At 51.2% G+C, this 15,953-nt stretch overlaps 1 protein-coding gene across 9 annotated transcripts in view; it reads left to right on the top strand.

The window, feature by feature from the left end:
- dachs (unconventional myosin-IXb-like dachs) overlaps positions 1-15,953 on the top strand; it is a 505,117-nt gene that overhangs the window by 371,092 nt on the left and 118,072 nt on the right. Inside the window, exons 1-2 of one of the 9 annotated variants that reach the window (XM_065455115.1) lie at positions 2,918-3,051; positions 15,068-15,556. The exons of 5 other annotated variants lie outside the window; for them this stretch is intronic. In XM_065455115.1, the coding sequence (XP_065311187.1) occupies positions 15,322-15,556 (235 nt within the window). In that variant the 5' untranslated portion in view covers positions 2,918-3,051; positions 15,068-15,321. Of the gene's footprint in view, positions 1-2,910; positions 3,052-12,564; positions 12,686-13,514; positions 15,557-15,953 lie in introns of those variants that run through there. 3 more of the 9 variants (XM_065455119.1, XM_065455117.2, XM_065455114.2) reach the window with 3 other exon arrangements.

A 15,953-nucleotide genomic window follows, 5' to 3' on the forward strand; every position in this document is an offset into this window, starting at 1 on the left:
GAGCAATATAGTCAAAAGGCACGCGACAGCTAATACTTAGATTTGAGCTTTGTTGCATTAAAGTACGGTCAGGTACATATATAGTTTCAGGTTATGCGCTTTAATACGTAGAGAGAGCACGATGTATATCGTTTCCTTTTCTTTTTCTATCTGAAAACTTTCCAGAACGAGCTATATATATGGGAGATGGAAACGGCTTGCGCGTCCGCAAGCAGCTTAGATCCCAGCAAAATCCAAGCATATTTTGCGTTACAGTCTTTTGCGTACCGTAATTTGACGTTCCCCCTTCTCGCGAACATTTTCAACTCCACAGCTTGCTGCTGCTCTTCAACAATAAAGTCAACTATTTTGCCGTTTGATAATGCGTGCCTGGCCACCTCTGATTCAGGGCCGCAGCTGTGTCATCCAAACCTCACAGAAACGCAGGTGATACAACTTAGTCACGTGGCCAGTGATACACGTGATCCTGACAGCGAGTGCGCGCTTACCACAATTACATCATCGGGAACGTGCCAGCCGAGGTCTTATCGCTGTGGGGAGGTCGCGATACAAATCCCGCCCGCCCCGCCGACAGAGATGCGATTTCGTGGCGCGGAACCACCGCCGCATCGCGTGCACTGCGCATGCGTGGAGGACTTGCCGCTAAGTGAACTCGTCGGCACAGCGCGGTCGTGCGATCCCGGCGACCTTGCCCAGGTGGCGCCCCTGCCGCATTCCGCCATCCATTGCGGAGAAAAGTTGCCCGAACCTATAGAGAGGGACCCCCCATCGAGCGCGTCCAATCGGCTCGTTTGTGAGGCCCTGCTACCATAAAAAGACGGGCAGCGGCAGACTGTTCCTGGCGGCCACCCAGGAGCCGCCCACAATCCGCAAGCCGGCTTAGCGCTCTGTTTATGAAATCGCACGCTGCAGTTGTGTACTATGTCTGTCGCACTTTATTTATTTCTCTAAAGTGTGTCTGACGTGTTCGTGAAATTGTGCAACTCGTAGCGCATCTTTCCCATACTGAGACGCACTTATACACACTGTGTGTACTTGACTTTCTCTCTTTCTTTCAAGAACCGTCTTCGACGCAAAGCGATGTTTTCCCTCGACACGCATGCTAAATTCTGTGGAGTAAACGGTGAAATGTTGCGTCCCCTTTTTCTTTGTGCTGTGAATGTGTTATTGGCGGACAAATGTTATTTTTATTTAACCGAGTTTGTGATTTTGTAACGCTGCACTCACGATGTTATATTAGGGATAAACTTTCTGCAGAACTGCGAGGCTTCAGTCAATTGTGGCGCCGGCGAGCTTTCGATAAATACCGGAAAACTTGGAGTCGATGCCTGTCAGGTTCCCTTATTATCAGCACTCGTGGATCAACGACCCGCTGGGCAAAAGTCATTTGCCGTTGCTGAGGCAGTGACGCTGCCTCCGTGGTATTTAGCACCGGTATTCGTCATCGCATCTTGTACAGCCACTTCATTTGACGCCTTGGTGCAACCCTTTGGCGATTCTTGTACGAAGAAAAATCTACTGGTACCTAATAGTATCTTATCTGTGAACTATGTTACCACGTTTTTGTGATCGTTAAATTGCCCTGCCGTCTCTGTGCGTGTTCCCGAACACATGACGATTGCTGTCTTCGACGACGTCACGTGCAGTTCATGGATATTCGTCAGGGATGAGGGTTCCACCGAAGCACGAGCTGCCTGTTTTTACGAGCAGAAAATTCTGCGCATGGTCACGGAGTCTTTGTCTTGACGTGAACGGGACACATAACTGCAACTGCTATCCCTGTATGTTTCTGTGTTCGACTTCTCTGAAGATGAGCACCGAACAACTATCGCATCCTCGCATGCTCGTCATCGCATTGACACAGGATCGGCACATCCTCTTCGGCAGAAGCCTTACCGAATGTCTTCATCAGAACGCAAAATTATTGTGGACCATGTACAAGAGATGATGAGAAAAAATGTCATTCAAAATCATCAAGCCTATGGGCCGCACTTGTCATCCTGGTGAAGAAAAAAGATGGCTTGTGGAGATATCGTGTTGATTATATACGACTAAATGCGATTACCAAGAAGAATGTGTACCCGTACCGTCATGTACCGCCGTTTGCGTCGCAGCTTTCTTGTTGCGTTATGTCGTCCTACGCCATGGCCCACCTCGCACAATCATAAGTGATCGCGGTCGTCGATTCGTGGCCGACAGTGTTGAAGAGCTGCTTCAGCTATGTGGAACACAATTTCGTCACTCAACGCCGTACCATCCGCAAACCAACGATTTTGTTGAACGCACGAGTCGGACCTTGATGAACATGCTATTCATGTATATGTCCTCTAACCACAAGAACTGGCATGATGTGTTGCCATTCATAACATACGCCTACAACACTGCGAAGCATGAGACAACGAATTACAGCCCTTTCTATCTGCTTTATGCTCGACCGCAGCGGAGCTTCCTCGACACGATTCTGCCGTTTTCTATCGACGCTGAGGATTCCTTCGCCAAGACACTTTGCCTCGCCGAGGAAGCCCGCCGAATAGCACGCGTCCGCACACTGGCATCGCAAAACTGCTTGAAGGATCGGTACGATAGTTCCCATCAAGCCATTTATATTGAAAAAGGTGGCCTAGTGCTACTATGGACCCCACATCGCAAGCGTGGCTTGTGCAGCAAGCTCTTGTCACATTACGTGGGCCCATTCGTTGTTTTAGACCGCCTGAGCGACCTAACCTTCGTGGTTGCACGGGTTTTGTCTGCAGATAGGCGTTCCAATAACACCCAGCTTGCTCATGTTGCACGCCTACTACGCTACTACCCCGCCACAGAACAGTGACTCTCCCAGTGTTCTTCGTCTGCGAAAGGGGGATTGTGACGTGGCGAAGAGGAGTAGATGGAAGAAGAGGAGAACGACGAGCTCAGTGGCAGACAAGGCAACATTTCGGTGGCGACATCGTGGCGACCTCTCATGCATCCTGGTCTTCATCTGTATGTTCATCGGCATAGGGTTGCCGACCTGCAAGGTGCCAATTTCACACACTAATCTGCAATGGAAAGCAGGTGTGCGAGCGCTTCACTTCTTTTTTGTTCATTGATAAGCAATAACGTTTGTAGTCGCCGTATAACCTAATTAAGTCTTCACGCTTATATTTGTTTCTTGTTGCGTAGTTCACCGATTAAATGTATGGACGTTTTATGGGTGGCTGAGTGTCTGCATATGTCTATATATGACATGCGTCTGTCTGCAGCATGCGTTTCCTTCCTAGCTTGTACTTACCGGCTTAACCGCTGTGAATGGATACATTCGTAGGTCGACAGTTTCACGCGATTTTGTGAAGGCTGGCAACGCGAGTGATCTTCCTTCCCTGTTGCGCGACATTGCGGCGGCCGCATTCGCCGGCCGCTTGGAGCGCACGCGTCGGCCGGTCTCCTCCCCTGGCGGCTCAGCGACATCCAAGGCGAACCGCCGCCACGCAGCCCAGCTTTTGTCGAGCGATGATGGAACAAGACGCGGTCGCTGTGGAAGCCGTTGCACGTGCTCGCTAAGAGGACGCGAGCCAGGAAGGAAAGTGACGCGGTCGCTGCCCGGGCAGAAAGCCCGACAACACGAATACGGGGGAGGTCAAGGGAATGACGGATCGCGTGCAAATCGCCGCCTACTTAGTCTCTGTTGCGCGCGCGGGGGGTCGTAATCGGCCCGGTGGTGGCGTTACGCATGCGCGAAGCGTCGCCGCCAAGAAAAGGCGTGAATACGGTAAAAAAAAGGTGACGAGGGAAATTAAGGTAGTGGGGAATGAGGACACTTACACGGGTGTTTTTATGGGGTGCGTTCATTGATTGTGGAATCTTCGGGTGGGCCGGAAAGATCACATGGCCGGGACTACAGCGTCTGCAATCTATCGACTGTGCAAGTGCGGAGCCTCCGTGCTTCGTTTGCGCTTCCGGACTGAGCACAAAGCAGGGGCCTTATAACGCAAAACTATTCCAATGTGTTTGTATTCCAATCTCCTGACGTCAAATTTACGTAACCGCCGACGTAAGCACCGGGCGTAACCCGCAGTGTTGCTTCAACAGCCTAATCTAACGACCCCTTAGTTTATAGGAGGTCACTTTGGTTTCAAAACAAATAACATTGCCTTCATTGAGCGGTTTTTCGTTTGTAATTGGCTGTCAGGAGGCGAGGAGCACGCTCAAGGGAAGAGGGTTTCGATAAGGCCGAGCCAGAGCAATGAAAGCAGATAACCGCATGAGAAGCATGGTGCCGGCGTCTTTGATTGGTGCGTTTTCCCTACTTAGCTAGCGGTGGCTGGTAAGAACATTGCGGCGGCGTGCAACGGAAGGTTAAGAATCTCGCTAAAACGAATCCTCAGCAAGGAAGTGTTGGCAAAGCGTGGTCGTAAACGTTCTGAAAGTGCTCGAAAACTCTACACGACCACGCAAAAAGGTTTATTATATGCAAATAAACCCATGCTCTCCGGCGGGCGCGAGCAGCCAGCGCCTGAGCGATCGGCGGCAGCCATCTTTTATTCATTATGGGACGGACAGCCTGCGGCTATTCAGAAAAAAATTCAGTTTTGTTCGCCATATTAATGCGTCTTTAACGCGTACACGTCACTTTGACGCGGGCGTTTTCGTGGTTTTGTGACGTCGCGCGAGAGGCAGGTGAAGTGGGTGCAGCCCAAAATCTTTTGACCAATAGCCGAGGGCTAATGACGAAAAGGCGTCGAATGAGAAATGACTATTTTTCTTTTGTTCGGTGCAATCATGCATAATCAGTGTGTGCACGCCGTATCAGATGGGGAGCTATCGCGGTTTTCGTGACGTCGCGTGACAGACAGGCGAAATGGGGGTGCTCCGAAATTGTTTTTGACCAATCGCTTAAGGCTGATTGCAGAAGTGGAATGGAAAAGTTTGGAATAGTTTTACGCTATAGTGCCCCAGCTCGAACGGTAGACACCGTTCGCCTACGTTTACGAGTTAGTCACGGTAGCAAAAACTTTGCGAAAACTGTCGGTCAGTGAAGAAGATCGAGGCCTGAAGTCGCAAAGCTTTCGATCGTAAGTGCTCTGTTGATTGGCTGGCCGCCTTCGCCAACGATATGTCGAGAATCATAATTGTGTGAAAGTTTGCTTTGCCGAACAATTCTCGCGTGCTATAGCTTTCAGCGAACACTACTTAGATTTAGGTGCACGTTAAAGATCCCCAGGTGGTCAAAATTTCCGGAGGCCTCTACTACGGCGTGCCTCATAATCAGCAAGTGGTTTTGGCACATAAAACCGCATAATTTAATTTGTTTTTCAGCGAACATGGGTCCAGTCAAAACTGAATGCTCAGCAAGCCGGGCCCTCGCTTCCCTTGCTTTGCAGATATCAGTTGGAATGAAAATAACACTGAGAGAGGGGGGACAAATGCCGCCTCGCGCAGCATTCACAAACTTCAATCCAAGTGTACGAGCAGCGTGCGTAGTAATCGGTGCCCGCATTCACAGGAATGTTCTCACGTTGTTCGTAAGAGCGAATGCCGGCAAGTCGACGGGCATAGCGAAGGCGGCCGCCCAGTCGCATCAGCAGGGATCGAATGTGGTTGCCTATAATGCGGCCGCCATGGCGGCGATGCTTTTTATTCGTGTTAGCACTGTCGCCATTGGCTACCGCTTGCGCTAATAATACGTTAGTCATATCACGACTGGCTGGGATTTGCTCTTACGAGCAGTTCCAGCGCAAGGACCCTGAAACGTGCAACGCGTCTGCTCCTGACTATATTTCTCGACCATTGTGCCACGACAGGTGTTCAGTCCTTCCTGGTTCTCGATCTTCGCCGCATTTCGATTGGGGGCGAAATGCAAGAACACCCATGTGCAACGCATTGGGTGCACGTTAAAGAAATCCAGGTGGTCAAGAAATAACCCGTAGCCTCCGGCTATATGGCGTGCCTCATAGAGATGTCGTGGTTATGGCACGTAAAAGCCCTGAATTTAATTATTTACATAATTTCCTTATATTGCCGGCGGTCCCTTTGAAGCACGCACACACGTTTTTTTCTTCTTTTCGTAGTATTTTTTTAAATAGCGAGCGTTATGCGAGGCAGCCGCACGCTGCATACATTCTTACAATTCTACCTGTTCGTCCATGACCACACTCGGAAATGTTTTCGTTCGTCAGTCTTTTCTTCGTCATTGACCGACCGCGTTCGCTAATACGTGCATCATCACGAAAGTTAGGCGCCTGCGCTCACGATGAACAGCTCTAGCGCAAGAACAGTTTCCTGAAGTCGGGCACTGATTATCAATTATATTGTCCGAGTTAGGGGTGTGTATGTCAGTGAAGGTTAAAACGACGTTAGTGGATGTATGTGTGCTCATCTTGTCAAAAATGCTAGATCAGTGCTCAACACTTTGACGCACATATAAAATAAATGAAGCGTAAAGTAAAGTTCGTAGCGCTCTTCCTGATGGCCGCAGTGCCTTTGATGAAGGCACTTCAGTCCAAAGCGCGTAAAAATGTCGATGCTTGACGGCTGAATTGCAGCGAAGCTCGAAATTTCCAAGGAATCGGTTCGGCGGGGGGGGGGGGGGGGGGAGGGGGGGAAGAAGGAATGGGGTAATCTCGTGCGCTGCTCTAAGTCTGTGGGCTACCATTTCGCGCTTTGCCTTCAGCTCCATAAACAGCCAATATACCACGGAGCTTTACGCCAAGCTCCGCTTTTTTCTGTTGTCGCCCCAAAAGGCGCGCTTCAAAAGAGCGGAGTGGAAAGGCCATAGGTGCGAACCGTTAAATGGGAAGGAAAGTGGCGAAAAGTTTAGTGCGTATACCGTATTGTTGTTTATTGCTTTATAGATCAGGCGTGCCTCCTTTTCCCGTTACCCAGCTGTGCGCGCACGCAACAGAGCAACGATGAAGTAGAAATCCCCGCTCGCACACCGACCGAACCAGGAAGCGAGAACCAGCGGCCAGCGCTTTACACTTTACGCGGCCAGTTCCCTGCAACGTTGTTAGAAGAGCAAAGGAGGTAGCGCCTTCTCTTTTACGCCAAGAATTGTATATATACTTCATCTGGCAGCAGCTCGAGCATTATCTCGACCGTTCGCAGCCACGATCTTGCGCGAGGTCAGATATTCCGGCCCGCAGTCACCGAATAGCGCTGTGAAAATAAGCGAGGCAGGATACACCGCCGAATGGCGATATGCCGCTCTCAAGTCTTTCGGTGTCCTTATTGGTTATATGCTCGTGTCTCCTGCGCACTGCACGGTACTTCCCAAGGAAAGGCGCGCGTCGCCAGACGCCGAGGAAGAAAAACCGCATGCTCCTCGAGCGGTCGCATTTTTATAGCAGCGCGCGCTGCCATTTTTATAAAACCTCTCCGTCTGCAAAGACAGCGGCGAGGCGGGTCACCATTGTAGCGCGCCGCGCACCTCGATCGAAACGAGTTTGAACGAGCCCCGTGTGCGCAGTGCGACCTGCAGAGCGTTGTCGCTCCACTCGACGCGGCCGCAGAGTCCGACACTCGGCACGTGTTCGGCCCCGAAGTATGAACGCCGTCCGCACCGTGACTTTGAACTCGCCGTAGACTTCGCGGTGCGTTGACGAACTCGGGCACTTGGTGCTCTTGGGGGAACGGCTTCGGACGCTTACGGCTTCGGACCGGTCTTCGGGCACTCGTCCGGAAGGATTCCTCGAGAGCAACGGGTTCCTGCGAACTTTGGCAGCACGGTGTGCCGTGTACGAGAACGTGTTTCGCACCTATTGTCACCTCTTCGCGCAAGATCTCTTTTTATACGAGTATTCCTTCGGCACTGGATGAAATTCTGGCACCGAGGTGCGTGCCTGACGTCGTTCAACAGGCGCGGATACCAGACGCCGACGCCGACAGCAAGACGTCCCCGAAGAGCGCACCGCAAGCCAGCGCAGCATTCCTCCCAAGTTCGCATTTATTACAAATAGCTGCGTGCAGAGGCTGCTATCACCATTGCCGCAAGATGGCTGGTGGAGCTGCCGAACCCCGCAAAGCGCGGAACCACCGCCTGCTCGTCTGAATACGTCTTTGAAGGTCTGATTTCTGGTGTGCCTCACGAACACGAACAGTGTAAGGTACCAAGGGAGCTCGACCCTGACGGAGCTTCCCATAGTTGAAACCACACGAGAGTGCGGCAAACGTGCACCATCGTGGAACAGTGCGCGTGGCTGGTGCAACTCCTCCTCCTGCTCCCCGCACTGATCGAAGTCTCGCCCCGAGGCCCTTCACTCCAGCAGAGCTTGCATAACAGATAAGAACGCAGAGAGAAAGAAACGGGTAGCACAGACACGCGGCCATGACCTGGCAGCGTCAGCACAGACTATCGCAGCCCAGTATATCACTGATGCTCAAGGAACACTAGATCAGAACGCAGCCGTTTCTTTGCATGTCTGTTGTCCTTAAAATTGACCGTTGCACTCAGCTACGATGACATATAAGATCGGCATTCCAAAATTATTTGCTCTAGTAATCATATGGGATCAAAGCGAGGTAGCACGATTGCGAGCGATCGTCCCTGTGCACTGTGGGTTGTGTTTGCGGTATTAAAGGTTCGCTCACTCTGAGGACATCCAGCACAAGCGTTTTTCCTTGTCACCTGTGCAAACGCTAGACATCATTTCGCATGGGCTAAAACTATCAACTGGAAGAAAAATGTAGCTAGCCATGCAAATGTCAGTGCCTTCTGGGAAAATGGCGTCATTCCCAGGATTCTAGGAATCTTACCTTCATAAAGAGCTCTATACGGAGCCAGTTTTTCTTAATTCTTTCAAATATGATTATCGCGTAGCACCTTAACCTCAGGCACTGAGAATTATTTGTTCAAAAAAAGATCGTCTCGCCAGTGTGCTGTGCCGTGTTAAATCATCACTTAATGTCTTCGTCTAATTAAGTTTACTGCTACTACTACTTGATTGCAAATGCATGTCCTCTCAGGAACTAACGTCACTCGCATAAAAAAAAAACCGTTTAGAGATGTAAACTATCACTCGCCTTTTATACAATCTTTTCTTTGTGCCCTTGTCCATATGGCAACCTCGCGGTTGTAGTCACATCGAGGCATAACAGTTGCGAAGAGATCTTTGTTGGTCTAATTGCCGTTGATTAACATATTGATGTCCTCGGCGCCAGAAGGCGCAAAATTACAGTTGTCATGTTTTGTCGCGCTGAATAGAAAAATGTTGTTATCAACGTATCCCGCACGATCTCGACCTTTTTTTTCTTTTTAGATTCGGAAAGATTTAGCTTCGGCCGATAGGAGCAGAGTGCCGTAGCGAAGGCGTTGGCAACCACACTCGACTGGCGTTATATGTGACTTCGAAAGATTGCAGATCCCGTTATGCGAAAACCCGCCATTGTAGTGTAGCTTGTGCTTCATGCAGAGGTCTTGCTTCGCAGCAAATATTCTGTGTATAGTCGTCATTACCCTACTTTTCTTTTTCTCTTCTTTTCTTCCTTTACTTGTGTCCTATTTCATGCGCAGACGTCTTCATTATCTATGAACGAGACGCTATATTGCCGATCGCGCCATATATGCAGATATATGTCATATTACGTAGCGTAGACAGTGCCCATTCAGTGGCCTTTAACAAGCGTTGATTGGGATTTTTAATTCGTCACGCGAAGAATGTAGCTGGACAAAGAAGTCTGATTTTCCACTGTTGCGCAGTGACAGCACTAGCCTGCAAAGTCAGACTCAGCCTGCTATTTGCATTCTCCTGCTATTCTGGGCCCGTATTCACGAAAACCTTTAACTGTTCGAGAGCGAATGCAAGCCGATCTTCATGCATTTCATGCGATCTTCATGCAACATATCATTGGCGAAGGCCACCGGCGAACGGCAGATAGCTCTTACGAACAAAAGGCTTCGTGAATTCAGCCCTTGCTACTTGGACGGAACCACCGTGGTAGAATGGTTAGAACACGTGACTGGATGACATTCTGGCACCGAGGTGCGTGCCTGACGTCGTTCAACAGGCGCGGATACCAGACGCCGACGTCGACAGCAAGACGTCCCCGAAGAGCGCACCCGCAAGCCAGCGCAGCATTCCTCCCAAGTTCGCATTTATTACGAATCCCCACTGGGTTTTATTGGCAGAGAGCAACATTTTAGTAACCGCAAACGAAGCAACGCGACTACGCGTGACAGATCCATACGTTATTGCCGTTATACAATGATCATCAGTTGTCAAGATCGGGCCCCGTTAGCGCGACCTACGGGAAACTCGTGCACGACCGTAGCTCCGCGGTTATCAAACTAGCCGCGAGAAATCGGAGCTGCGAGAAAGAGAAGGCGCAGTAAAACGTAATCTCGCGCGTTTCCTCGCCGTAGTTTCCTTTGCTGGTCCCCCGACAACGCTGCACTCGTGCTGTTCGCAGCGCGCCTCAAGTGCACGGACACGCGCCAAGCAGAGATATCCGTCGCGAAACCAGTTTCCGCCGCACACCGGGCTTTCTCGATCCGCCGAAACGCGCCGGGCCAATCGTCGCGCGGAATCTGATGCCGCGCACATCACCGCGTGCTGCTTCTTTTTTACGAGCAACGAAAAGAAGAAGCCGGGCATTTGTGTCGAGATTGCGCGCGAGGAGGAGAGGAACCGTGCGAGCGTTTGTCATTAGACGCGCGGCGCGCTCTGCATAACGGCCGACGCCGACGTGCGCGCACATTTCAGGTGCAATTTGTAAACACTATGGCGGCGCAGATTGGCGATGCAGATCGGAGAACGGGATGCGATAAGCATCGCGCAGCGACGTGCCGCGGGGAAATGATTCCGCGCGCGGTGACGCGAGCCTGGCGCGTGTGCGTCGCGGTTGTGATTAGTCTGTCGCTTGGGCGTAAATTAGGCGTCTGTGCACGTGTAAACACCCGGGCCCGCATTCACAAAAAGCTCTTGCGCTAGAAGTCATCGCAAAAGAGAAAATCTGCCAATCCTGATGCGGCGCATATTGCGAGCGAAGGCGGTCTGCCAATGGCAAAGGGCACTTACGAATGAAATGTTTTGGGAATTCGGCTCCCGAGGCCGAATGCTCAAATATTCTTTAATCTAAAACGGTTCGTAAGAGGAGATGCCAGCTATTCGCACTGATAGACATTTAAGGTGTAGCAAAGACGGCGAGCCCGTAGCAACGAACCCAGCAGAGTACTAACGAATGAAAAAATATGTAGAGGGGCCCGCTGAGCTGTTTTTTCTAACGACTTGCCAAGCCTTGACACCACCCTTCTTACGAAAAATTCTCCCACTATAGCAGTTCGTAGCGAACTGCGTAATGTGCTATTTACCTGCGCAGAACCTGCGAACATTCTTACGCGTGTTTCGATTTCGTCGCTAACAAGCTCGTTGCTGAGGCGCCAGTACCTTGCCTTCATCAGAGCTCGATTCGCGACATTCCATTTTGCTACCTGTGAAATATCACTGGCCGTGTCGTGTCAGGGGGCTAATCACGCTCTTTTGTCTTGGTTTCCGGGCAATGTGCGAAAAATATGAACAAATAAGTAACAATAATTTTGACAATCGAGCTTACATGTCGCCGCAAGACAGCCGGCAGTTTTCGTTCGTTCATTCGTTCGTCAGTTCGTTCTTTCGTTTGCTTTTTGTTCGTTCGTTCGTGTAGCAGCTTTCGCCAATTGGCACAGAGCAAAAATTTTCTCTTCAGAGAGCAGTTTCTTGCCTACTTTGGCGAGGTAAATCTCACTGAGGCACTACGCGCTTACATGTTTTTATTATCTTTTTTGCAAAATTGCTCACATTAACTATTCAGGGCGTGTATTCTTGTCTTTTGTCTTCTTAATCACGTTCTTTGCGTTCTTCTGTCATATCCCACAGTAACGGCCTTGGCGGCCATATGGTAAATGCCGAACACATGCCAGTAAAGCTTTAACTTCTTCCATTACGAACGACGACCTTCTGCTCATCTACAATTACTTTTCAACCATTTACTTCTTCGGGCCTAATCTGTCACCTTTGACCTTACCACTTCGTGTCTTGTAGTTACTGCATATTCAGCCAGCTTTAGTGTATGTGTGTGACTCGCTACTATAGTCTTAACTGTTGTGCTCGCATTTTTCTACGAATGGCTGTCGAAAAGTGTCCTTAAACGTTAGAGGAAGTATAATTTGCGCCGATTATTTATGCTTGCAGTTAGAACGCGCGACCACCTTTTGTATTCCCTGAAAATGCTAATCATATCTACTGTAGCACCCCCTAAGCTCCAACAACTGGCCACGCTTTTTTCACGCTCGCTTACGAAGCTAGCTTGGATTTTTTGTACCCGACGCGCGTCAAGTACTTTCCGTTGCTCCCGTCGCTGTTTCGTCATGTCCCGTGCTCTCGCCCTTTGGTCCAGCAAATTGGCTAATTAGCGAGAGCACGCAAGCGTTGAACGTTTGTCAGATTAGGCAGACGACGACGCTGTCTGCGCTCAACGCAGCACGCGCTGCAGACGATTACGCAGACGAGCGAACGAGTTAAGCGCACATGGTGGCGCCACGTATAGCGGGCGCGGTGGGAACGTCGCCTTATAGTTGTTCCGCACCTGGCTTTTTGCTTCCCCTCTATATTTTTTCCTTGCGTACGCGAACGGCAAGAGTGCATGTACGCACAAACCGCTTCGCACTGTGGAAGTCGTTGTCCTAGACCCTCGGCCTGGAAGAGCTACAGGAACAGCTTCAGTTCAATCGACACTTGTAAGCTTTTTGTCATCGTCTTCGGACAACGGTGTGCCTATAAGCGAGGGATTGGAGCACTTCCTTTCTACAGTTGCCGATTTGCTCCGCTAGCTGGCATTCGACTGGTGAAAGCCTAAACGTAGACGCGTAATCGCGCGATGTTCGCGCAGTAGATGACAGAGCGTCTGCATTTCTGCTTTATGGATACGTCCCAGAACGTCAGTCAGGAATGTCTTGATTGGCTCATTTGTGCCCGTGCAGGTACCATGTATCGTGTGGCGTCTTCGATCTGATGGGAGTACGTGCCACCGCACGTATGCATGCAGCGATGTGTTTGCAGTGCCTGCCCCGAACGGGAAGCCGCTTTGGTGCGTGAAAGTAACGCTGTCACTAGAGCGGTCAGCAAACAATAATTGGTCAACACTGGGGCTACACTCCTTGCACGGTGTTTACTTCATTCCCTGATTTTTTCTCCTTCTCGAGCTGGCTGCTTCCTCGGTGGTGCCTTTAGCGAGCGTCATGGCAAGGGGGGTCTTCCACGAGCTCCCACTCTTTTACACGCGTTTATGAAAAGTGAAAGTGCAGCTACACGCCCTCGCAGTCCAGCCGCCGCGCTTCGGGGCGTATTGTCTCCCGCCCCCCTTGTGGCCTGTGCCGCTTACACCGATCGGCACGTCGCGCGACATGCAAGCCGGCTCGCGTGCCGTCGTCGCAGGCTGCGGCCGACCCGCTCACCTCTGCGCCGAATCGCCCCGGGCCACTCGACGGCGGCGCGAGACCAGCCGCGCCGGCTGTCGAGGCCGACAGGCGCGTGGCGGGAACGCGCCGTGCTGCCGGCGCAGTCGCTGCTGTGGCGGCGAACAGATTTTGCGAAATCGTCGGCTTCCGGCCGCCTCTCGGCTGCCACCCGGCCACAGCAGACGCGCGACGAGCATTTCTGCGCCCCCTGCGCTCCTGTGGCCCAGCCGCCGTTGGGCCGCACTTTTTGCACCGAGTCCTGCGAGCCTCGCACCGCCGATTACACTTCTCGGGCATCCTTTGTATGCCGCCATCTGCTTGTCCTTTCGTGTGTGCGTTGCCACCCTCCACTTCGGGAGAAGCGTCCGGTAGCCTCGTTGTCCTCGTCGCCTCTTGCGTCCAACATTCTGGCAGCGGAACGAAGGATCACTCGCGTGTGTGTGTGGGCGTTGTGTGCGTGCGAATCGGTGTTAAACGCGGAAGACTTCGCGTCTCCGCGGTGATCGTCCCTGTGTCCGACGGTGCCACGCCGTGCTTCGCTCGTTCAACGGTCAGCCCGCGCGTTGTGGACAACGGGCGAAGCCTGCGACCAAGTGAGATGAACTATCTCCGTACTGCGTGGAGATGCATTGCATCTGTACTTGCGATGGTGAAATGGTAAATGCAACCACCTCGAGTTCTACCAGACCAACGGCTGAAAAGACCATGACGCGCACGTGTGATCGTCTGTATACGTTCTCTTGCTGTGCCGTTCCCATTTCAAAATCGACGTCGCTTACTGCACGCGTACGAAGCTTCCACCTGAAACTAAGCAAGAAGTGAACAATTAATCGCCCACAGTCGCTAATAATTGGTTCAGGTTGCGGTGGACTTAGAGCCGGGAGCTAGCAGCGCATCAGATATGGTGATATTGTCTCGAACGTGGCGACTAGGCTGTGTAGATTCAGAAGGGCTCAACGATGATTTTCTCTCACAAACCGTTACATGTCGTGGCTTTTTCTTCTCTTTTTTCTTTTTTTCGTAGAGCTCTCTCGCTTTAACTTGGGCTGACTTACACGGCTGATGTAGTGTCGCCCATTTTTGTTAACACTGTAAACTTGTATGCAGACGCCGCAAAGCTTCTCATTTGTCGCCTCCCGACTTTCCCGTGACAAACCGTCAGAGTTTGCCACCTGTATAGAGCGGGCTTTAGTGCAAATAAGTCGGTCACCAGTAATTGAATGCTGAGTGCGCTAAATGTTACGCAACTTCCTTTGTACTCCACAAAAAGAGCCGTTATAATTAGAATATTCATACATAGTAGCGCTAACCGGGATATGCTGGTTGAATTAAGCTCAGAACTTGAATCGTGCCTGTTCAATGAGAGTTCGAAGAGGCATCTAAAATAGCCACGAATTCTACAAGATTAATCGTGTTAATCACTTCATTCTATTTTACATGCCTTAGTAAAGGGGGACCTCTTTTTCTATTGTTTAGGAAAATACCCAAGGCAGTAATCTCAAGCAATGCGACCATAAGGTTGTTCCGGCTTTTCTATATAAACAGTCTGCGACTTCCTTGAGGCTGTGTTATGCATCTGCCGCAACCTTTGGCACAGTGTATATCGCGAGTGCGCTGGAAGCGACTTGGCCGGCCGACGTTCGCGGTGACGTCATTTTACAGCTCGCCCAAGGTAACCGCAAAGACGGGAATATCTGAGATGCTCGACAGCCGCCAGGAAGCCGCGTAGGACGTCGCCAGACTTTGCGGTACAAGTTCATCAGGACACGGCGTCCTTGCCTCTTCGCGTCGGACGCTCGCCGACTCCCGCTGCGACGAATTTGTAGCGCGTCGACTCGTCGACCCCGCCGCGAACGAACGCCGTACGTGAACGGCGTGCGGTATCGACGGAGGTGCCAGCTTATTTTCTCCTCCGAATGCGAGTGCTGACAGCGGAGTGCTTCACGGGCGCTCCGTTTCTCGAGTGTGAGGACGTTCAAGTCGACGGAGAAGGATCGAGGTGCAGAAGCAGACGACACGAGGCACGTCGTCTGCTCGCGAACATGTCCTTGCAACAGTGGAGACATTCGATCGCGGCCTGCCAGCCGCAGAAGTACTACTCCCCCGAACGCTGCGGCGCCTTTCAACGCCGGAAGAGCTGTCGCGCTGCTCGTGAGTACATACACGTAACGCGGCGGAGTCTTCATTGACTTCGTGCTATCGTCCGCGATGGAGCTGGAACGAAAGTGTTTACGCGGTCCGCCCTTGCTAGCTCTTCTGAGCGGCTGCGTCGACCCTTTTTAGCCGGTGGGCTTGCCTGCGTTTTCGCGAAACAGAAAGGTCGAGTTCGAGAGGTGGGCGGGTCGAGGACTTGGCTCGTAGTAATCCGTGATCGATGCAAAGCGCGTAACAGCGAAAAAAATGAAAATAAAATTGCGAGAAAAGTCGAGGCAAACTCGGCGGAGAGAAGAAACATTATTCGAGGCAAAATTTGCTTTACACTTCAACGCATCTAAGCTGACGAGGACCTCGTGGATTAAAAAACAAAAGACACCCTCGTTTGCTAACG

The sequence above is a fragment of the Dermacentor albipictus genome, chromosome 8 (genome assembly GCF_038994185.2).
Source record: "Dermacentor albipictus isolate Rhodes 1998 colony chromosome 8, USDA_Dalb.pri_finalv2, whole genome shotgun sequence".
NCBI classification, from domain to species: Eukaryota; Metazoa; Arthropoda; class Arachnida; order Ixodida; family Ixodidae; genus Dermacentor; species Dermacentor albipictus.